Raw genomic sequence first — 21,263 nt, 5'->3', positions numbered from 1 at the left:
GGGTTTGGGATGCTCCGAGCTCAGCTCAGCAGGGTGCAAGCTTGGCTCAAATCCTGCCGGTGTTCCTGACCTGCTCCTCCAGCCCTGGGTCTCTGCAGACATGGGAGCCCGTGCCAGGGATCTGTGCGCTGGGAGAGGGAGAAAGGCTCCCTCGGCTCTGCCCCTCCTGCCTCCATTTCCCCATCCCTGAGCGTCCTGCACGGCGCAGGGGCAGCTGCAGGCCCAGCGTCCATCTCTCCAGCATCGTTCCTGGGAGCTCTTTGGGATCCCAGCAGCAAGGAACTGATGCGGATGCTCTGGTGCAAAAAAAACAAACAAAAAAAGACCAGGCCTTGGGTTAGCCCAGCAGCCCGTTAGCACTCCTAAAGCTCGAGCATCAGGAGGCCTCATCCTGCCCCGGATCCTGAGATTCACACTCTGCTTGAGGAGGGGCTGGGAAAACAGGAGAAGGAGACGGGAGCAGGATGCTTTGACCAAGCATTGGGTTGCTCCAGCCCCAGGTCGGAGCAGAAGCGCCCCCCTGCCCCGGCATGTTGGGGAGGGGGAAGCACCAGGGTTTGTTCGCAAGTCTTTGCGAGCCAGCCTTCCTTGGCGGGGGGGTGAGGATGCGCTGTCTGGAGAGCCTGGCCGGCTTCCAAGCAGCGCGGCTGTTTTTCTGGCAGGAGGTGGGGAGGAGAGAGACACGCCAGGCTGTGAGGGCATGGGGAGGGGGGGGCTGAGCCATCCTCACCCACTCCGGGTGGGGAAGGTTCCACTGAGCAGCTCCACGCGTGGCAGAGGGAATTCCCCCCCCCCAAATCCCTGCACGGTGCCACCCAGGTGTGTCCCGTCCCCCCCGCCACCATCCTCAGGGGCTCTCTGCAGCCCTGGGGCCGGGGGGACGGAGGGGACCGCTGCTCAGCTCCCCCTGGGCAGGGCTGCTCCCCCCCCGCCACCCCCAGGTCTGCCTCTGAGTCACTGTTTTCCCGACAGCTTTGCAAAGCTGATCAACACCACTAAAAATAATTTCTGCCTGGCTCCGCACCACAGCCGGCAGCAGCCCCGAGGTGGTGGCGGGGGGGGGGATGAGACAGGAGAGGGGCTGGAGCCCTCCTCACCCCAACAGCCTTTTCCAAATCCACCTTCAGCGGGAAGGCCCGGGGCCGGCTGGCTCCTGGCGAGGCGTCAAGCGAAGGCTGCGGCCCTGCCAGGCCCCGCTGACGGCGCGGGGGGAGCACAGGGAGCGGGACCCGGCCGAGGGGCCTCGCGTGAGGGAAAGGCCCCGTGTGGGCGAGGGCACGCGTGGGTGCAGGAGCAGGTCCGTGGGCACAGCTGGCCTCACAGCTGCGCCATTTGGAGCCGCACATTCATGAATAATCCATGAATATGCATGAGGGGGGGCAGCCAATGGCAGCGGCGCTCCGGCGCGCCAGCAGCTGCCAGCCTTCGCAATGAACTTCTCCTGACATTTCGGATGCGCCTCGGCGGGTTTCTAGCCCTCCCTTTTTCCCCCCCCCACTCCCCGGCGTGTTCTGGCCCCCCGTGTGGGGCTGAAACACCCCCCCATACACACACCCTCCCCCCTGCCAGGGCCCAGCCCCACAAAACTCACTTTGGGGGGGTCAAAGTGGGACCCCTCAGGCCTGCCTGTCCCCTGGCACCACCCAGGGACCTCTCCGGTGCCCAGGGCAGGGTCAGCCCCGATGGTTTCGGGAGCTCCAGCCCCGTGGTGAGGTGCAGTAACGCCCCCCCTTTCCCCTAAAGCCACCTCTCTGCAATTAGCTCAGCCTCAGCTCCGCTCCCTCTGCCCACGCAGCGAGGACACACATTGCCAGCAACCAGTGAGTGTCTTCTACTTCATTTTTATTTCAAGTCAGAGCACGTTGGCTCTGCCTTCACCAGTGCAGAGGGTGGGAGGAAAAGGTACAGGAGAGCACAGGGAGAGGCATCAAGAGCAGCCAGAGCCCCGGCGCTGCTGGACACCAACTCTGAGGCAGCTACATGCTCCTTCTTTCCAAACAAACTCGATCCTGGCTGTAAGACCCCCCCCTTACCCTCTGTGCACAGCAATTGGTGTGAGGAAGGAGCATCCCCCCCCTCAGAAGGGCAGGGAAGACAAACTGCCCCCCCTTTTACCTCCCCACCACCTCATTCCCCTGCCCCGTGCTCCCAGGGGGAAGCTCAGCTCCGGCTGTGGGCAACGTGTGGGGTGAGTGTGGCTGTGGCATCAGCACCCCACGTGCAGGCTCCAGCCCCACGCAGCTGAGACCACCCTGAGACCACCCTCCCCAGGAGCCGCAGAGCACGGAAACGCAGCTCCCCTGCCTGCAGCACAGGGGACTAAACTGGAGACCTACTGGGCAGTGGCCAGCCCCTGCTCCCAGCCCGTGGCCCTGACAAGGAAAGCTTTCCTCCGTCGTGCTGGACGTGAGGCGGCGTATCCCACCCCGCCCCAGGCCAGGGACACGCCAGGGACACAAAGCCTGGCTGGCACTGCCACCTAACTAAGCCCTGCTACTGCTCCAGTCAGAGAGCAAAGGCCTTGGGAACAACAAACACAGGTTTCACTAACCACTAGATCTCTTCTCCAAAGAGAAGAGCGATACGAACACACTGCCTGGGACAGCAAGGACAGTCGAGAGTCAGCAGGGAGAGAGCACGTGAGGCCCACGAGTCACAGAGCCCAGGCCAAGGCCATGCCCCCAGTGCAGGCCCAGTCCCCCCAGTCTGGCCATCCCTCCGGCTCGGCTGCGGTCCCTCTCCCAGCAAGGGGGGGGCCCCTGGGGAAAGCGGGTGCCATCGCTGGAGCCATTCACTGCATCTCATGCCGACCGCCCAGGGGCTCCGCTGGCTCATCCGGACTGTCCGAGTGGGTGTCATCCACGCCGAAGTCACTCCAGTATGGGAAGGACTCCAGGCAGCTCGGACCCTGCGGGCTTCCCAGGCCGGCACAGCTGGAAAAAAGAGACGGGGTCAGAGTGGAGAAGGGATGGAGGGAAGGTACAGACATCCACGTGTCTCCGCATCAAACCACCGCTGCCTCGGCGCAACCGCTTCTGCGCTTCCCCTCAGCACAGCCCCCCGCTCCCAGCCAGCTCAGCCCCCCACGCAAGCCCAGAGCAGAAAAGGGGACAGGGGGGACACTGCCACCAGCGAGAGGCAGACGGTGCTGGCAGCCAGGAGCCACACTGCCTGGGTACCTACCCGTGAGCCTGGGCTGCTGCACTCCCACAAAGCCCTTCCTTAAACCAGAAGGGCTCTATTTAAAAACAGGTTTCTCGCTGGAGTCCAGACACCTCTTTCTTCCTGCTATTTGAAAACCAAGATGAAGAAACATGGGCGCTGGGTGGGTACAGGAGGCCAGACACGGCCTCTTAGCAGGTAAAGACCTTGTATCTGAGGACCCAGAGCACCTCTGCCAGGAGCACAGGCAGGGAGCCCGCGCCTGCTGCAGGACTCAAACACGCAGGTGATGTCTGTGCTTGGTCAGCTTCTCGCAGGGAGCTGCAGCAGGGGCAGACTGAGGATGGCCTCCTCCTCCTCTCCCACCTGGCCAGCTGCCTCCCCAGGTGCAAAAAAAAACCCCTGGCCTGGTTGCAGGGGCAGAGGGAAGCCGCCCCCTGGGGAGATGCCCGATTAATTCCCCAGCATGCAGCAAGCACTCTGAAGCTCTGCGTGAGGAATTGCAGAACGAACTCAGGCTGCAAGGACAAAGGCAAGAGGCGCAGAAAGCCTGAGCTTTGAAAGCCTCCAAAGGCTCCTCACTCCCCGGAGATTAAGGGAGGAAAGCAGCCCAAGACCTTTGTAAATCTCAACTTGAGTTCTTCTGAGAGACTCAAGCTCTTTTCTGCTAAGCCTCAGTCACAGCCAGGCCAGGCCAGGCCAGGTCACCCTCCTGGGCAGCACAGGAGAGCGCTGGTGACAGCTCAGGATGTCCAGCTCCGATCACTTGACCCCCAGGAATCCTGCCCTTTGGGTGTGCAGGGCTGGGGAACACGCGCTCCGCATCGTTCCCTCAAACAACTGCAGCAAGGGTGGCAGAGGGAAATCCAAAACCATTCAGGGATCTCTAGAAAGCCTGGCAGCTCCTCTTATTTCACAGCAGAGGCTGTTTGCAACTGCTGAAAGTCCCTCGCCCAGGCACCAACCATTTCAAATCAGGTTGTAGCCAGACCCACAGCTGCAAGCACTGGCAAGGGGAAGTGCAGACAGAGAGCCAGCGGCCTCAGAGTGCTGCTGGGAGCCAAGGCCTGCTCCAGGCACAGCGAGGGTGGCACCCCCAGGCCGGTCCTTCCCTGCCTGCGTTACCTGCCGTGCAGGTCCCCTCCCGGCAGCAGCGCGGGACGGGTCTCTTCCTCCTGCACCCAGCCGCAGTTGGACATGGCGTAGTGCAGGATGGCTTCTGTCACCGTCTGCGAGCCCTGGCCTTGCACACACGCCTCTATCTCGGGGACCGAGAGCTGGCTCTGCAGGAAAAGGTGCAGGCGGCTGTCGGAGAGGAGGACCACGTTCTGCACGACCCTGCGCACAGAGAGAGGAGGGTGAGCGAGGCAGGAGCCTGCTGAGCCCTGCCCCGCCGACAGCTCGCGTGTCCCGCGTCACTAGGGTGAGCATCGGCAGCTCTAGTGCCACCTCAGTGCCACCATCTTCTAGGCAAGACCAGAGCAGTGAGTCCTCCCCCTCCATCCCTTTACTCACTTCTCCAGGAACTGCTGCAGCCCCTGTCTCCGTTTCTCGATGAACTCATCCGTGCTGCCCACGAAGAAGGTGGATTTCCCAGGCAGCTCTGGGACAGGCCTGCAGGCACAGAGCAGGTTCAGGGTCAGATAACTCCAGCATCAGAACAAGGAGACACGGGGGCAGAGCTGGAGCCCAGGAGCTCACGTATCCCCTGTTCATGTCTGGGGTTTCTACCCATGTCTGTTCTGAGCTCACATGGGTCTCACAGGGCAACGGGAAACAGCATCTGGCTGCAGGAGGGGGAAAGGCGGGAGAACAGGCATGCTTACACCAAGCCGGCATTCTTCTGGAGCTGCCTCCTCAGCCACACGAATTCACGGTACCGGCGCCGCACGCATGAGGTCTTGGCAGTAAAGGCTTTGCTGTTGGTCTGCAAAAATAAAAAACCCACCACGGAAATAATCCACATGCTTGAGAGGCAGCAAAGCAGAGGAGGGCAGGATCTCGCCTGTACGGACCCCTGAGCTCAGTGACTAAGGGATCCCCTCGAAGCACTGGGCTTTGGGGAGCGCTGAGCGTGATGAAAGAGCCTAGAAAAGTGCCTGGAAAACCTGAGCAGGCCCCAGGGGAGAAGCTGGGTCTCAGACCCGCATGGAGAGAGCGCAGAAGGAGGGATGGGCTGCTGGGGGTTCCCCCTTTGAGGTTCCTTCCATCCTCACACAGCACCCCCAGACACGGCTGGACCACTCCCCTCCTGAGGCTCGCCTGTGGCCCGACCCAGCTCTGCAGCTCACCCCTCTCCCCCAGTCACGACTCACATGGAGGAAGATTTTATAATCCACATAGGAGTTCCAGGAGCCTTCGTTCTGCACCCGGGGGTCCTGAACACGCACCGTGGTCAGCTCCTAGGGCACAAACACTGCCTGAGCGCAGGGAGGCAGCGCTCGCCGCCCCGCGCCAGCATCACCCCCTTCGCAGGGCTCAGAGGGGCCTCCCGGGGACCCACGACCACCCCGGCCTGGTCATCCTGCCCCAGGGGCAACACAGACACCTCCAGGTTTTCCTCTCCCCATCACCCGCTGCCCCTCAGCTCTGCCCCACGGACCCTGCCTGGCGTTCAGCACCTCCCACCCCCTCTGCCTGGCGTTCAGCACCTCCCACCCCCTCGACACGGCGCTCAGCCGAGCTCCGGCACTGCCAAACCCACAACAGACAAAACCCACGTCAGAAAAGTTCTTACTTCCTCTCGGTTCTCCAACATCCTAGAGCCAGAGCCCAGCAGGAAACATCTGTACAGATAAAAAGGGGATTTAGTAAGACAAGATCAACACAATGGGGTCTTTCATGTAGTCTGCATGCCCCCAGGCATCTCACATCTGTCCCATCCTGCAGATACCTCTCCAGCCCCCACCCTGATCCTCTTCCCTCAGTCAACACAAAATAAAGAGGATGCTGGCAAATCCAGCAGCACACAGGGCAAGAGCATCCAGCATTAATCTCCTGTGGGCTCCTGAGGCAACGTGGCCCATTGGGCTCTTGCTGGGGCATGCTGGAGTGCGCCATGACCGGAGTCAGAGCCTGCAGCACCTCTTTCCTCCACGGCTCGTCTTCAGGTCACCCCTGCCCACAGACTGGAATCCTGCAGCCTCCTGGGACAGCACTCAGAAATCCCCAGACTGCAGACAGAGGTGAGCAGGGCTCCCAGCTCAGACAGGTTGTAACCACCCAAGGATGGGATGTGGCAACCGGCTGCTCCAGCTGAGCTGCCTGCTCTCCTCTCCCACAGCATGTCCTCGCTCCCGGGCAGATAACGGGGTTTCTGGGAGAGCCAGACATAGCTCCGGGAGAGCTTTTCCCCCACTGTAACTCCCATTAGCCAGGAACAGCCTCCTTGTTGCACAGCACCGAGACCCCAGGTCCTCAGTTTGCTCCTGCAGAGCCAGAACTGGCAACGCAGGAGGGAGACAGGGGAGAAGAGCCCAGCCCACTCCCCCCACGGGCAGGTTTGCACTGAAATGCCAGGGGAGCCAGTTCAGCTGGGGAGGAGAAAACCCTGATTTTATCAGTTTCTTTCTCCTAGTTGTCCCTCTCCCCTCGCTGCCTTGGCCGTATGAGCAGGGGAAGCAGCCAGCCCACACCAGGCCCCTGCTGCTCCTCGCCAGAGGAAACCTGCTTTTCTCTGCGTAGATCAGACCCGTCCCCCAGTGCCACCTCAGTAAGGCTCCCATCGGCACCCGACACAGAGAGGCTGTTTCTCTCCAGCTCTTTCACAATCCACCTGAATAAGCAAAAAACCCAGTACCAGATTTCCCCACCCGGCTAGGTTTTGTGTCTGCCTGGTGACTGTTCTTCCTTGTGTCCCTCCCTAAACCCTCCTTCCCCTCCTCCCAGTGGGAGTTGGGGTGCTGATGAGCCCCTGGGGAGCCGCAGAGGTGCCTGGTGCCCCCCCATGCTGCCCAGCTTTCCTGGCTCAGCTGCACCATGAGCTGGGAACGTTCCCGTCACACCAGCCGCTTCCTCAGCCACATCCCTCCGGCACTCCCAGGTCCTGCTGGACCGTGTCAGCTAATTTGCTCCACCATTACGTTGCTCCTGCAGTAATTCCTGTTCTGCAGCAACACCACGAACACAGTGCCAGGACTTGGGGGGAAGGGGACAGCGAGATAAACCCCCCCCGCACCCAATAAACGCACAGTCCAAGCCAGTGAAGCCCCTCTGAGAGAGAGTCCCCCCTCCCAGACACGCTGTGCGCACACAAACCAGGAATACTCGTCAGGGGGAGCTGGAAGACCAAGCGTGTCCCGTGTCCCGGTTTCACCTCCTCTGCGGGATTGTTTGCAAGAGATTTTGGAACCCCCGGGATGAACTGGCAGCGCAGGACTTTGCCTGTCACAGCCCAGGCTCCGGAGGGACGCGGCTGCCTGATCGCAGAGGCGAAGCAACCCTTCACCTGTTCCCCATTCCTGGAGTCTTGCCTTTTAGGCCACGAGAGCTGCCAAGTGTCAGGCAGCGCTGCAAAGCCAGCCTTTATTTATAGGCTCAGATGTGAAGCAAAGCTCTTCTGAAGACGGAGCTAATTTTAGCTGGGACAAGGGGAGGGGTGGAGCCACAAACCAGGCTTTAAAAATCTGGCTCCACCAGTTTGCAGGTACTTTCTGCAAGACTTCAGCCACCCGATTCCAGCCAGAGAGCAGAGAAAGCATTAGTACCAGCGAGAAGAGTTCTGGGATAAACACCCAGAGACCCAGGCCCACTCTTGAGAGTAACTGAACTCTCACTGGAGTTGGGTCAGGCTGCTGCTGTTTCCAGTTTGGGCTGTAAGGGGGAGGGCGAGGGGAACCTACTGAAAAAAAAAAAACAACCCAAAACAACCCCAGGCTTCAGCACACATGATTCTTCCCCTGGGGAAGGAGAGGAGCGAAGGAGCCAAATGTGACATAAGTCACTTTGCTCAGCGCAGTAATGGGGGAGCTCCAATCCTCCCCCGTGCTGGGGGCTCCCAGCCAGAACCAGTTCAGCAGCAGAACTTGACCATTATGTTCCCCGGCCTCCCCAGGGGACACTGCCGCCGTCCCGTTGCTTTTAAAGCTTCTTGCTCTGCATAACAGCCCTGCCTAGATTAAAAATGCAGGAGGGAGAAGAGAGAGACTCAGAAATTGCCTAATGGAACAGCGGAGGGTTGCCAGGAAGAAGAATTTAATTTCCCAGCTACTGAAAGGGTGCTCCAAAGAGCAGAGAGACCCCAGGGGGGAGATGGCTTTCTGCAGTCAGCGAGGCTGCGGGCAAAACTGAGATCAGAGAGTCCAAGCGCTCACGTCTTTTAACTCCACTTTCATCCAGAGTTGTACCAAGAAACACATAATCTTATTTAGGCTACATTTGGACTTAATTGATCTTAACTTAATAAATCAACTTAGACCCAATGGAGGAGATAGCTCCGAGTTCGCTTTAAACAGTTACACCAAATCCTCTTTCAGGGCTTCTGCTTAAAGCTTCAGTTTAAGGGGCCCTGGGATATGCGGTTTGGGTTTGGTTTAATCTTCCTCCAGTTTGCATTTCAGCGTTTCCAGGGCTCACACGTTCAACGTCTTCTAGCTAGAAGGACGTGAGCAGTGGAAGCCACACAGAAACACCCCACACCCACACTCCTGGAGCCTCAGGACTTCCACCCGCCCAGGATACAGCAGTTTGGGTGTTTAACGAGCCACAGGCACGCTCTGGCTCCAGGTGGATTGCCCTCCCCAGCTGTACTCACACTGAGACAGAGAAAGTGTTAGTTTTTATCTCTTGCTTGCAATCTCTTATCTTTGCTGACCCTGACACATCCATAACAGCAGCCTCTACCCCTCTCTAACAGCAAGGGCCTACAGCAAATACTCTTTCCTAACCAGCACACACCAGTGGTGGTTTAGTCCCGCTCGGAGCTCCCCTCTCCAGCTATTCCCTGCCCAGCTCCAGCCTGGCCGAGGCTTCACATCCACCCGCATAAACACGGCACCGCTCCGGGGCCACTTCCAGCCACGTAAACCTCTGAGTTTTGAGGAAAGCCTCACAGAGGAGCAGAAAAAAAAGGGAACGAGTCCCATTTGTTGCTGCTTTTGCTTGTCACGCCCGGGCAGAGCTGTGCACAACCGATACCTGAGAGGATTTTCTGAGGTTGTTTGCTCATTTGGGAAGGAAAGGGCTCCTCATCCAGAGAGGTGACACAGATCGGGACCGCTGTGGTCCACCGCTGCCCGCTGGAAGGGGACGTCCTCAGACAGCCCAACGCCACAGCACATCAAACAAGGGCCGGACGCTTGACCGCATTAACGTCAACCCACCCGGGCGGCAGCGGCCCGGCCAAGCCGCCCCCGAGCTCAGCGGCACCGGGGCCTGGGGCTGGGCCCCGGCGCCGCTCTACCCACTCCGCCGCTCCGGTCCGGCCTCGCAGCAGCCGGCAGCGCTCCGGGGGCTCGATGCCGCTGTAAGGCGGCTGCTCCGGTCACCGCGGCCCCAGCCCGGCCCCACCGGGAGAGACGGCGGCTGGGGGTGAGGCCCAGCCCCGCCACCCCGGGCCCTGCCCCGCCGCTCCGGGCAGGCCAAGGCTCCCCCGTCAGGGGCCGGGCGCTGCCTGCCGCGGGGCCCAGCGGACCCCCAGCCCCACCGGCGGCGGGGGCTCACACCGAGCGGCCCCGGCCGGTCCTCCCCCCCAGGCCCCCTCACCTCCTCACGCAGGCCGTGGCCCCTTTAAGCGGCGCGGCGGCGCGGCGCCCTTATAGCAAGGGCGGTGCTTCCCCTTCCTGCGCGGGGCATGCTGGGAGTTGTAGTTCACCCCTTCGGCGGGGCGCGGCCCAGGCCCTTCACCTGCGGGCGGAATCCCCGAGAGTCCCGGCCACGCCACGCCGCGATACACACCGGGGCGACGCGCTTGGGTCTAAACCGAAAAAAATGCGCCGGGGCGGGCGGGCGGCGGCAGCGGAACGGGAGTACTACATCTCCCAGGGTGCCCCGCGGCGACGGGACTACGGCTCCCAGGGTGCCCCGCGGCGGGCGGGCGGGCGCGGGTCGCGGCGCAGGCGCAGCGCGTGCGGCGGGTACTGGGGCTGGCCGGGCTCTTTTGTTCGAGGGAGGCGGACGGAGAGCGGCCAGGCCCGCGGCGCCACCCGACCCGCCCCGCCCGCCCGCCCCCGCGCCCCGCAGGCCCCTTCCCCTCGGGAACCGTTGGCGGGGCTGTGCAAGGTGAGTGAGGGTCGCGGGTGGGCCGGGGGGGGGGCAGTGGGGGTGTGGAGGGGGGGGCGGGGGGGCGTTGGGATGGGGGGGGGGGGGGGGGAAAGGATGCTGGAGAGAAACTGGGTGTTACTGGGTGAGGTGCGGGGGATTGTTGGGGGAGATGGTGTTTATGGCGCTGAGACGGCGGTTGAGGAGCGGGGGGGGCGGTGGGATGCTGGGGGGGTCGAGGGGGTGGGGGTTAGTGGGGGGTAATGGGGGTGCTGGGGTCGGGCGCGTTAGTGGAGGGGAGTGATTAGGGTGCTGGGAGGGGGGGGGTAGTGGAGGGAGGTGTTGGGGTGCTGGGAGGGGGGGGTAGTAGAAGGGGGGGTTGGGGTGCTGGGAGAAGCGTTAGGGGGGAGTTTGGGGGTGCTGGGAGAGGCGGATGTGTTGGTAGGGTCGGGCTACTCTAAAGGGCTGCGTGGTGGGGGAAAGGCAGCCTCGGAGCGAGGAGGGGCTGGGTCGGCGGCAAAGCTGGGCCTGGATGGTCCTTTGGGGAGCGGAGGAGCTGAGGGAGACCCCGAGGGGTGGGGGGAGAGGTGCGGGAGTGCCTTCGGATGGAGGAGAAAGATGTGAGCTGGGAGGGGGCTGGTGCGTGAGGAGAGAACGAGGGGCTGCTGCAGAGGGTCTGGGGAAATGAGGATGGCTGGGCTGGGGTGGGGGCTGCGGGGTGGAATTGCTCTTTGGGAGGGGAGAGGCCGGAGCAGGGACCTTGGTCTGGGGGGGAGGTGGTGTTTGGATGGGACAGTGCTTTAAAAAAAAAATACTGGTGGATCCCCTGGGGCGAGGAGAAGGGGAGGGAAGTGTTTTCTGGGGGAGAGCTTTGAGGAAAGGGGGAGGCTGAGGAAGGAGCGGGATTCAGGCTCCGAGAGCGGGGAGGGGACGAGTGTCAACTTTTGGCGGGGAGAATGAGCGGGAAGCCGCTCAACAGGCTCTGGGAGGGCAGGGAGCGGGATGGCGGCCGATCCCGGGGGCCGGGGGAAGGAGAGCTGTTGGGGAGCAAACTGGGGGATGTGAGGGCTTGGGGCTGGGGGAGAGCTCCCCTGCGGAGAGCTCGGCGTGGGGCTGGCAGGAGGTGGAAAAGGGAAGTTGTGGCTGGCAGGAGGTGGAAGCAGGAATGTGCTGGAGAAGGAGAGGGGGAGACGGAGAAGGAGCTGTGTTTGAGTCGAGTCCCTGCTCAGCTGCAGCATGGGGTGGGTGTCGGGGCAGCTCCTGGGCAGGGCTGCCTTCCTCTGGCTCCTTTGCTGGGGCAGGAGGTTTGGGAGCTTAGGGCGGGGGGGGGGTGTCAAGCTGCATGGAATAGGAGTTGTAAAGTATTTGAGGGAAGAGTAGAACTTCTGGCAAGGGAAGATGATGGAGCCAAAATGGGATTTGTATTTCCGGACAAGGAGATGGCGAGGTTTTGCCAAGGAAATTCCAGATGTGGAGCTGCCCTGGGAGTGCAGGGGCTGGCCGAGGGGGTGGCAGCAGGGTTTGGCTCAGGGTTGTGCTCTGAAGCTGACCTGCTCTGGTGTGGCGTGGAGGAGATGGCAAGGGCTGGAAAGTGGCCTGAGTCTGGGTGGGGAGCATCAGGGACTGGGGGGGGCTGAGTGTGAGGATCCTAGAGATGGGCAGTGCTCTTGGTGTTGATCAGTTTGGAAGCAGCAAGCACGTCCTTATAAAACTGAGAGATCAAAGTATAAGAAAGCTTTCTGGCTGAATAATTGTAGGCTCTAAATGAAAGATGTTATTAATTTAAAAAAAAAAAAATAGCTTGTGCATTTGAGAGAGGGGAAGGTCTTTGCGATGGATACGTTTGGAGTCCCCATTGGGTTTGCGACCCAGACATGGTTTCCTATTAGTGCTTGAGATCCTGGTAGTGAAAACGATGAGAAACAGATGTGGCTGCTCTAACCCCGCTGCCCAACGCCAGCGAAATGCAAAAATAACCAAGTGAAGGGCCTGTGAGCGCCCACAGGCAGCTCCTGGGCACGGGGCTGCTGGGGGAAGTGTCCCCCGGTGTGGTCCCCTCCGTCACTGGGGATGAAGGGTGGCAGGAGAAGGTGCTGCGGGGACCGAGGTGGCTCTTGGAGAAGGAGGTGGTGCAGCACTTGGGGCAAAGTTTTTCTCGTCTTTATACAAAAGGGAGAAGAAGAACGCGAATCCCCGCTCTGATTCCGTGAGCGTTTATCTGATCTAGAGGAGTTCAGAAGTCGTGTCTGCTGCCGCATAACAAAATTCCTGTCTGCATGACAGGATTTCTTACCTCACATTCTCTCTTTCAGCAGGGAGGTAACGTTCCTCCTGCTGCATGTGTGTTTCTCTTAAATTCAGAGGTGCGTTCTCTCATGGATCATGAATTTAACTGGAAATGATGTGGCTGAGCTTGAAGGTTGTGGCTTTTCTTTAGTTTGGTCTCCGCTCAAAGGCTTGAGCTTTCACTCAAACTTTCCAGAAATGTTTTCTGCTGTTTTCAGGTTCTGGAGAGTGGAAGACTTAACATGCTTGTTCCCACTTCAAAAGAAAGATGCCTGCTGCCTTTCCCTGGCGCGTGTGGAATAAACTTGGCGTGCTCATAAGTCTTTAAAGAGATGAGTGATCCCAGCCAAGTTTGAGAAAGGCAGGAGGAGGAAATGTTTTAAGTTTAAAACTCATTAAAGCCGAACTGAACTGTTAATCCTTTAAGGTGCACTAATGGAACTAGTCTGTACTCAAATTAAACCCCTGGGTCTCCACATTTTTCTTCTTAGGCTGGTCTTCCTTTCCTTTGTTAAACTTTCTACTGAAAAGTTTAGCACCAGGCATCACGGAAGGGTGTTAGGTAGAGCTTTACAATCTTCCACAGAAAGCCTCCCAGCCAGCGGGGCTGAGTGGATTTATCCTGATCTGGTAGCAGTTTCCTACCTGGATGCTGTTCTCTAGGAGATCTCACGATACCAGCGTGTGCTTCGTGCCGACCTGCTGTGATGTCGTGCTGTCAGGGGTAGCTCATGCTCCTCCGTCCGCCCCTCCTGCCCCACTAACGCAGGCGTTCGGACACACCTTTGTGCTGAGCCTCTTTCTTTGTGGCCATTTTACCAGAGTTTGAATTCTTTTCAAGTGGCTTAGGTGTGTCCTGGATCCTTTTCCTCTTAGCTTCAGACCAAGAAGTTATTCTTTTGGTCTCTCTCTGTTCTGCTTTCCTCTTCACAAAGGATTTCGGCTTGGCCTTGAGTGTTAGGTAAGAAGCAGCAAATGAAAATGGAAAATTTGGCCTAAGCCCATCCTGAATTTGTCTTGAAATCATATTTTTTGGTGTAAGCTAACTTTTTTCATACATTAGGTATAGAAAGTTGAACCTGAATTTTAGGGAACACACTACTGATGAGACCTCTCTCAGATGGGAGTCATCGAGCCCCAAATTCTATAGATGTGAGAACATAAACTCATGAGTTTACATGAGAGCTCATGTAAACGTACCAGGAGTTGTCTGCCTTCTCCGGAAAGGCTCAGGCAAAATGAAATGGCTTTGCTCTGCACCTCTGCGCTCAGGGACTCGGTGTGAATGAAATGTGGTTAGTGGAAAGCTCTGGAGATGGGGGAGCAGAGCGTGGGGTAAGTCTGCGCTGCCTTTCCAAGTAGACGGGGATTGTTCAACCTCTCCCCCTTCCTCCAGAGACTAGAAACCAGCCAGTGCTTTGGGTGGCTGTGGTTTGTTTTTAATAACAAAAATTGGAGGGTTTGGATGTTCCTGGTCACAGAAGGCTGAAATCTTTGTCGGGCACTCTGTTCCACAGAGGCATTTGTGATGCAGAGGAAGAGGGTGTGGGGAGCAGCTCAGATGCTTCCCAGATAAAGCTGAGTTCATACCCTCCCCCCCGGGGGGGCTGAAGTCCCTTTCTCACACTCGAGCTGCATTTTTGACTGCAGTGCAGCGAGAGGCCTGTGCAGCAGCTTGTCTCTGTGCTGCTGGCTCGAATGCTAAAATCTGTACCGGGTTTAACAGCAGATGCTGTGAACTACAGCTTGGCCTTACCCGCCCAGAGCACCTTTCTGGTTTGGGGGCTCTGGAGCCAAAACCAGCAGAGGGAATGAGTGCCCAGGGGCCAGCTGGTGAGCAGGGCCCAGAGCCTGCCTGGAGCAGACATCTTGAGAACCCACAGAGGCAGAGCAGGTCCCTGCAAGGGGGGTGACACTGGTGCTCTGTGGTGTAAGTGCCTCTGTCAGAAACAGGGAAACCTCTGCTGAAAGGAGCAGGCCCCGAGTGCCTGGGGGCTTTGGAGAGGTTGCTGCATGCCGTACGCTTAAGGTATGGTTGCTGCAGCCCTTTGCACTGGTATGTTTGTCCCTCCTTTTGGGAAGCTCTTTCTCAAAGTGCTCCTGGCCTTGGACTTGGATCTTCTCTGCCCAGCTCTTACCACAAGGGAACGGTGGATCCTCAGCGTTGCATCGCTCTAGTACCTCTCTCCATTTTCTGTCCTACACGCCACCTCTAGTTTTAGTAACTCCCCTCTGGGCTCAGCTTGGCCAGACTCTACCGTTAGACTCTTTGATCTTCTTATGAAGCAGCTCAAGCGGCCCAACAATCCAGCTGAGCATCCTTAGATGCCTTAAAACCAAGTCTATCTCCAAGCAATAACCACAGTGCCTTCAACTGAAGTCTTTTTGGCTGCAGCTGACCAGGAGTTCCTGCTGAGAGAGGTTGAAGCCCGAGATCTCACCCCTGCAGGCTGTCCCGGAGTTTATTTGCTGGTTGTAGTCGGAGCTGTGAGAGCACCTTGGGAATCTCCTCTGCCGTGACGTGCTCGGCTCTGGCCCCTTTCTCCATTGGCCATGCGGTGCCAGAGGAGGAGGATGGAGAGGAGGAAGGCTGTCCTGCGCAGGAGGAAGGAACTGCCTGAAGAATTCCAGAGTGAAACACGATCTCTCGGCTTCCTGCTGCAGCGATGGCTCCTGCTCGGGGATTAGATGCTGGCGGTGGGTCGGAGGCTTTACATTGTTGTATTGCACACCAGCTGAGGCGGTGCCAGGCAGCCGGGCCTCCTCCTCCCCACAGTCCGCAGGCGACCGGGAGCCTCGCTGCTGCAGCTTTGCCTCTGTCTGGCGGCTGACTGAAGATGCTGGTGGTGTATTCCAGCCCAGAATTGAGGAGGGAAAAAGCCCCTCTGATGCTCGTTCTTGTATAGCTCTTCAGTGGGCTGTTTCCAGGTGGTTGGTTGTTGTTGGGTTTTTTTTCGTTGAATAGGGCAATAAAACTTCATCCTTGGGGGGCTGGGTGTCCTCTGGCATTGAATGAAGGATCCATAGGGGAAGCACTGCCTGTCTGTGGGAATATCCCAGCCACCACCTCAGCTGCTGGTCTGTACAGGGCAATGAACTTCTCACTTCATTTAACAGTGGAGGGGGGGTAGTTTTCACCTTTTCGTGCACGCCGGAGTTCTGCAAGTGCAGCAGCAGAACAGGCTCTTCCCTCGTCCCGGTCTGCTCTGCAGCCTGTTCGGGTGCTGACCCTTCTGAGACCACCAGTTAAAGGCGGGGGAGATGTTTAGTGCTAAACATGAGCAGAAAGAGAAAGAGGCTTGCGATGCAGAGCCCGGGCTCTGGGACCTCTGGACTTGCTCAGTGACCACCAAGAACCCCGAGATGTTAGCAGCCACTTTGGCCCGGCCTGTATAGCCAGTCCTCTGCCGGGTTCATGAGCAACCCCCAGCTCTGGGGGCTGTGGCAGGGGGAAGATGTTCCTTTCCTCCTTCTACCCCGACGTTGCCATCGAGTGAGGCGGCTGCGGTCACCTCGCGGCTGGTTTGTGCAGAAATGGGGTGTAAAGGGGAGATGTCTGTCTGGCAGCAAGCACGGCCCCAGGCCAGTTGCCCTGCAGAACGAGTGCCCAGGTGCTGGCACAGCTCGTACACCAAGGTCAGGTTGAAAGCAGCAGTGCAGTAGCAGGATCCAAAGCATAAACACGTTGATCTAGCGCCTGCCAAGCAGAGAAGTGCAGCTTTCTCCCTCTGTGCTCTTCCACGCTCCTTGGCTGCCCTCAAGCCCTGTCTGTGAGATAGTGGCAGTGATGGGGTGGGCTGGTTTGGCTGTGCTCCCTCTCGTCCTCTCTGCTGTGGCTTCTACTGGTCTGAACTGGCGGTACGTCTTCTGAGCTTTGTGGGGCCTGGTTTTAAGCCTTCTCTGAAGGATGCTCTTAACAGCAGCTGCTCAGCTCAGCAGCATCTTGTGCGCTAGGGAGCTCATCCAGCTGTACCCCGAGAGCTGAGACTGTTGCTGAACTCGGATATCTCCTGCAGATTTACACTGGCTTGAAGGATTTTTGTTTTGCCAGATAAACCAGCCTCAGTTTGCATAGATTTTGCCAGCTGAAATTTATTCTAGAAGATTCATGATAACCTGAAGTGGCAAAACGAAAGTTTCCGGGCAGGTAATGTTTGACCTGCTCACCAGTCATTTTGCTTGGCAGAAGATATATATTTTACTGGAATAAAAAAGCAGTCCTGTTCCTCAGCGCTTAGGCTGTGAGAGCTTCCCGGGCAGCTGTTCAGCAGGGTGGGGTTTTTGGGAGGCTGAGGTACAGACTCAGTTTCAGGCAGTCTGGGCCCTGTTGCCAGCTTTGCCAGTGGCTCTCCGTGATGGCGTAGCTGCTTATCAGAGATAACAGATGGGGAGACTGGGAACCTCCTGACCCTTTGGTCGATCTAAATCCGTGCAACTTGTTCAGCACGCTCAGCTGAGTGCGTAGACTTCTCCGGAGCAGAGGCTGGCGATGAGGTCAGGGTACTAGACCTGACCTCGATATTTTTCTTAAACCTAAAGAAAAAACCCCGCATGAGGAGATGCCACTCGTGGGGCCCTGTGGTGGCTCAGGGTCTTGGCTGCAGGGCTGGGATGTGTTGGTGTAACTGGTACCAGCAGAGAAGAGGCTGGAGAGCGTTTGCAAGGGGCTGGGGTGTTTTTAACAGGGCCAGAGGGCAGGGACGGGGTGGGTGGCCATCCCCAGCAGCAGCGGGGCCACACTCTGACCCTGGATCTGCCTGGCTGCGGTGCTCGTACTGGGCCAAGCTGGGTTTCAGGAGGGAAGCGGGGCCTCTCTGTGGTTTTTGGCTCTCTGAGGTGTTTCGTTTCAGCCTAGGGGAAGCGCCTGGCCTGTTGGCAGGGCTGCTCCCCCTCTGCAATCGTCCCACCCCCCTGTGGTGTGAGTGGAGAGCAGAGCTGTGCCCAGGCCCTGCCTGTGTGCTGTGGCGGGCAGGGCAGGTAGCCGTGGGCTGTGTCGGGCCGGAGAGCTCTGCATCGCTTCTGCCACTTCCCAGCAAGTGCTGGATATATATGCAGGAATTTATGACTGTCTAAACAGCTCTAGATGATAAGGAGGAAAAAAAAAAAAAACCCCACCATATTCTGGGTTGGTGAATTAAATAAATATTCCGGAGTGCACATGCATGAACCAGCAAAGCAATGAACACGGGAAGCTCAGTATTAAGGACTGTGACTTGTATTTAACTTGGATTAACTATTTATTAACTTTTAGTTAATATCAGCGGTGTGCTCTCTCCCTCCCGCTGCTGTACAGCTCTGCAGATGCTTTCTGCAGCTCAAGGCAGGGTTGAACTCAGCTGAAGGGCAGGTCAGCGAGGTGAGGAAAGGGGAGAAAACAGGCTGGGGGGGCAGACGTGGGCCTCGGCAGAGGCAGAAGGTGTGGAGCAGCTGAGGTAGGACGCTGCTTCGTTTCTGGAGGGCAGTGATCAACACACAGGAACAGCCAGGTCAAGACATGGTGTGCTGAAAACAGAGACAAAGTATGAGTGGAATCAGGCAGAGGCTTGATGAAACTGGTGAAATAAGGTGCTGGTGAGACAAAAAAGGCCAAAGCTGTGTGTCAGAAAGGCACTGTGGAAATGCAGCAGCTGCTGCTGGAGATTCCTGTTTGCCTTTTCAGCTGGCAGGACCTTCCTGGCCTGTCTCCTCCTGTGTTACCTACTTTGTATGTGCCTGTTTTCCTTCTCCAAAGCAGCATTCCTGCGCTGTGCTTTGCCTCTGCGTATCCAGTGTGTCTGCTGCCTGGCAAAGGCAAACCTGACCTTGACACAAAACGTGTGGTTCTTTCTCCTCTTTTAGCAGCGTCGCCCGTAAGCTGAAAAACTGGCCAGCACAATGGGAAAAAAACAGAACAAGAAGAAAGTGGAAGAGGTCTTAGAGGAAGAGGAGGAGGAGTATGTGGTGGAGAAGGTCCTGGATCGGCGAGTGGTGAAGGGCAAAGTGGAATATCTGCTGAAGTGGAAAGGCTTCTCAGAGTAAGTGACTCCCTGCCCGCTGCTGCGATGCCGAAGCCTCCGGGCGGGTGGCTCAGTCTCCCCACACCTCTCCTCATCTGTAAAATGGAGCGAAAGGCCAAGGGCAGCTGTAACGATAGAAATGGTCGTTCTAAATGCCTCGAGCTCTAATCAGGGTGAGGAGAGCGCAGCCTCGGTGAGGAAGTCCCGTTTCTGCCTTGCAAACAGGCTGTGCAGTGCCCTGGTGGAGCTTCTCCCCTGCTGTTCTAAACCTAGTCTGAAACAAGCAGCCAGATAAAACAAATTGCCTCTCCCCCGAGGAGCAAAATAACTGCCCTGCCCTCTGGCATCCCTGCCCAGATCAGGGCAGCGTCCTGTTTCATGGGGTGAGGACACCCACATCCATTCTGCTGCTTCTCTCACCATCTCCTCGTGATCTGGTGTCCAGGGCTTTTCTTGGCAGGGAAAGCTGCAGCAAGCTGCCCCCACGTAAAACTAAGCTGTTGTCTTTGATTGCAGTGAAGATAACACATGGGAGCCAGAGGAGAACCTCGACTGCCCAGACCTCATTGCAGAGTTCCTTCAGTCCCAGAAAACCGCCCATGAGAGCGAGAAGTCTGAGGGAAGCAAGCGCAAAGCGGAGTCTGACACGGAGGATAAAGGGGAGGAGAGCAAACCAAAGAAGAAGAAGGAGGAGGTGAGGCAGGGTGGCATTTCTGTGCTCACCTCCCTACTCCTGCACTTGGCACGGCGTCGGGGAGCTAGAGCAGCCACTCTCCAAAACCTCAGTCAAACTGTTCTCCTGCACAGAAGGGAAACTATTGCACTTCAGTGAGACACAGCCTGAAGTGCTTTTGAAAAGCTGTAGTTTTCGGAAGGAGGTGTGAGCTCTTGCCTCAGCTAGGCCTCTTAGTGAATCCAGAGCCAGTCCTAGCACTAAATTGAAAGGCCAGTTCTTGAACCAAAAGGGGATGGAGCCCCAGCTTCTGAGGAACCGCACATGAGGCGAAACAGGAGGCAGGAGTTGCCCCTTGAAGAGGGAGATCAAGGTGGAGCAGAGAGCGTCTTGCTTAGGGGGCTCATAGCTGCTTGGGAAAAGGGATGGTAAAAGACTCTTGAGTTTCATCCCTGGAGCTGCTGAATCTTGGCCAGCGCAAGAGTTTGAGCAGCAGGACCTTGGAAACGGGATCCTCTGCTCATGGCATCGGCGGGGCGCTCTGCCGTGCTGCCCGGGGCCCGGCAGGAGATCACCTTTGTGTGGGGGGTTCACACCGAGCCGTCTCCTCAGCTCCCCGCTGCCCTTAACTTATCGTTAGAGTCCCAGTATCTGAGAGGCAGAGGCTTTCTGAACGGCCACTGGTGTGTCCTGGTGACCAGAAACAGGGCTGTGGCTGTCCCCTCCCCGGGTGATGCTACAAACAGAAACTTGTCTCTTTTCAGTCGGAGAAACCGCGAGGCTTCGCCCGAGGATTTGAGCCAGAGCGAATCATCGGTGCCACGGATTCCAGCGGGGAGCTCATGTTCCTGATGAAGTGGTGAGTGTGTCTTTGTGTCTGTCACTTCTTCGCTTATTCTGTGCCAGAGAGGGAAGGACCTGCGCCTGGGGAGTCCCTGCTACCTGGCACGAAATCTCTCGCGATGGCGCTGCCGCCTGAGGTGACCCTCTGCGCTGAGGCTAACGTGGATGTGAAACGAGCAGGTAGGGCCCTCAGGATTGTGTGACTCTTAAGATGTCCCCCTGCAGCAGGCGCGAGCTTGGGGGAGAAAGAGGGGCTTGGTGTTGCAGCGCGGGCTGCAGCTCCGGAAGGCTGCACCCAGAGGAGAGCCGTGACGATGACCGCGTCCCCTCCGGCTGTAGTGACCCCGGGCTTGTCGCTGGCACAGGTGGGAGCTGAACCGCTGAGGCCTCGGTGTGGGAGCCGTTTGCTTTTGCGCCATCTCAGAAGTACAGAATGGCTGGGGGCAGGGCCGCAGCTTCGATTCGGCTTCTCCCCTCATCCCCGACAACACGGAGCTGAACACAACGCCTGAATTTTCCCCGGGTTCACGTGCTGCTTCTCCCTGCTCCAGAGCCACTCACGAAGGGGTCGCTTGGATCCTCCCCGAGCGCCTCAGGGATTCCGTTTACCTGTCGCTTCTTGATTATTTTTTTTTTTTTTTTTAATTTTTTTTCCTCCGGTCTCCACTTCTTCCACCTCCCCTCCACAGCCCCCTAACTTGCACCTCTGCTCTGGCCTGTAGGAAGAACTCCGACGAGGCCGACCTGGTCCCTGCCAAGGAAGCCAACATCAAGTGCCCACAGGTGGTCATCTCGTTCTACGAGGAGAGGTTGACATGGCATTCCTACCCCTCAGAGGACGATGACAAGAAAGAGGACAAGAACTAACCCCTGGCGCCCGCTCTGGCCAGCCTTTGTATAAAGATCTGAACTGTGGGTTTGAGCAAGAGGGAGAGAACGCAGCTCTGCTCGGTTGGGAGCGTAGCGATGGCTGGAGAAGATGCCCTTTGAAGAGACCAGTATGGTTTCTGTGCCCTGCAGCTGCTCAACTGCTTTATGCAGCTTCACGCTGCGTACAGATTCAAACCAGCCCGGCTCAATTTGGGGAGGGGGAGGGAAACACAAGG

The 21,263-nt window shown here is 58.1% G+C and overlaps 2 protein-coding genes across 3 annotated transcripts; one reads left to right on the top strand and one right to left on the bottom strand.

Moving 5' to 3' along the window:
- Positions 1 to 1,832: 1,832 nt before the first annotated feature.
- SNX11 (sorting nexin 11) lies at positions 1,833 to 9,935 on the bottom strand. Of its 2 annotated transcripts, none has more exons than XM_074927019.1 (7): positions 9,865 to 9,935; positions 5,900 to 5,948; positions 5,478 to 5,564; positions 4,989 to 5,089; positions 4,678 to 4,776; positions 4,288 to 4,500; positions 1,833 to 2,933 (listed from the first exon to the last, which is right to left on the bottom strand). In XM_074927019.1, exons 2-7 carry the CDS (start codon positions 5,918 to 5,920, stop codon positions 2,792 to 2,794), a joined length of 663 nt encoding a protein of 220 aa, XP_074783120.1. In that variant the 5' UTR covers positions 5,921 to 5,948; positions 9,865 to 9,935; the 3' UTR covers positions 1,833 to 2,791. The 2 variants fall into 2 exon arrangements, with proteins under 2 accessions (XP_074783120.1, XP_074783121.1); XM_074927020.1 differs by lacking the exon at positions 9,865 to 9,935 and adding an exon at positions 9,298 to 9,750.
- A 318-nt stretch (positions 9,936 to 10,253) lies between these two features.
- Positions 10,254 to 21,263, top strand: CBX1 (chromobox 1). The gene is made up of 5 exons (XM_074926592.1): positions 10,254 to 10,380; positions 18,484 to 18,659; positions 19,158 to 19,335; positions 20,079 to 20,173; positions 20,880 to 21,263. The coding sequence occupies exons 2-5, from the start codon at positions 18,520 to 18,522 to the stop codon at positions 21,022 to 21,024; spliced, it is 558 nt and encodes a 185-aa protein (XP_074782693.1). The 5' UTR covers positions 10,254 to 10,380; positions 18,484 to 18,519; the 3' UTR covers positions 21,025 to 21,263.

This window comes from Athene noctua, chromosome 25, assembly GCF_965140245.1.
Source record: "Athene noctua chromosome 25, bAthNoc1.hap1.1, whole genome shotgun sequence".
Lineage (NCBI taxonomy): Eukaryota > Metazoa > Chordata > Aves > Strigiformes > Strigidae > Athene > Athene noctua.
This window is presented reverse-complemented; position numbering and strand designations above follow the sequence as displayed.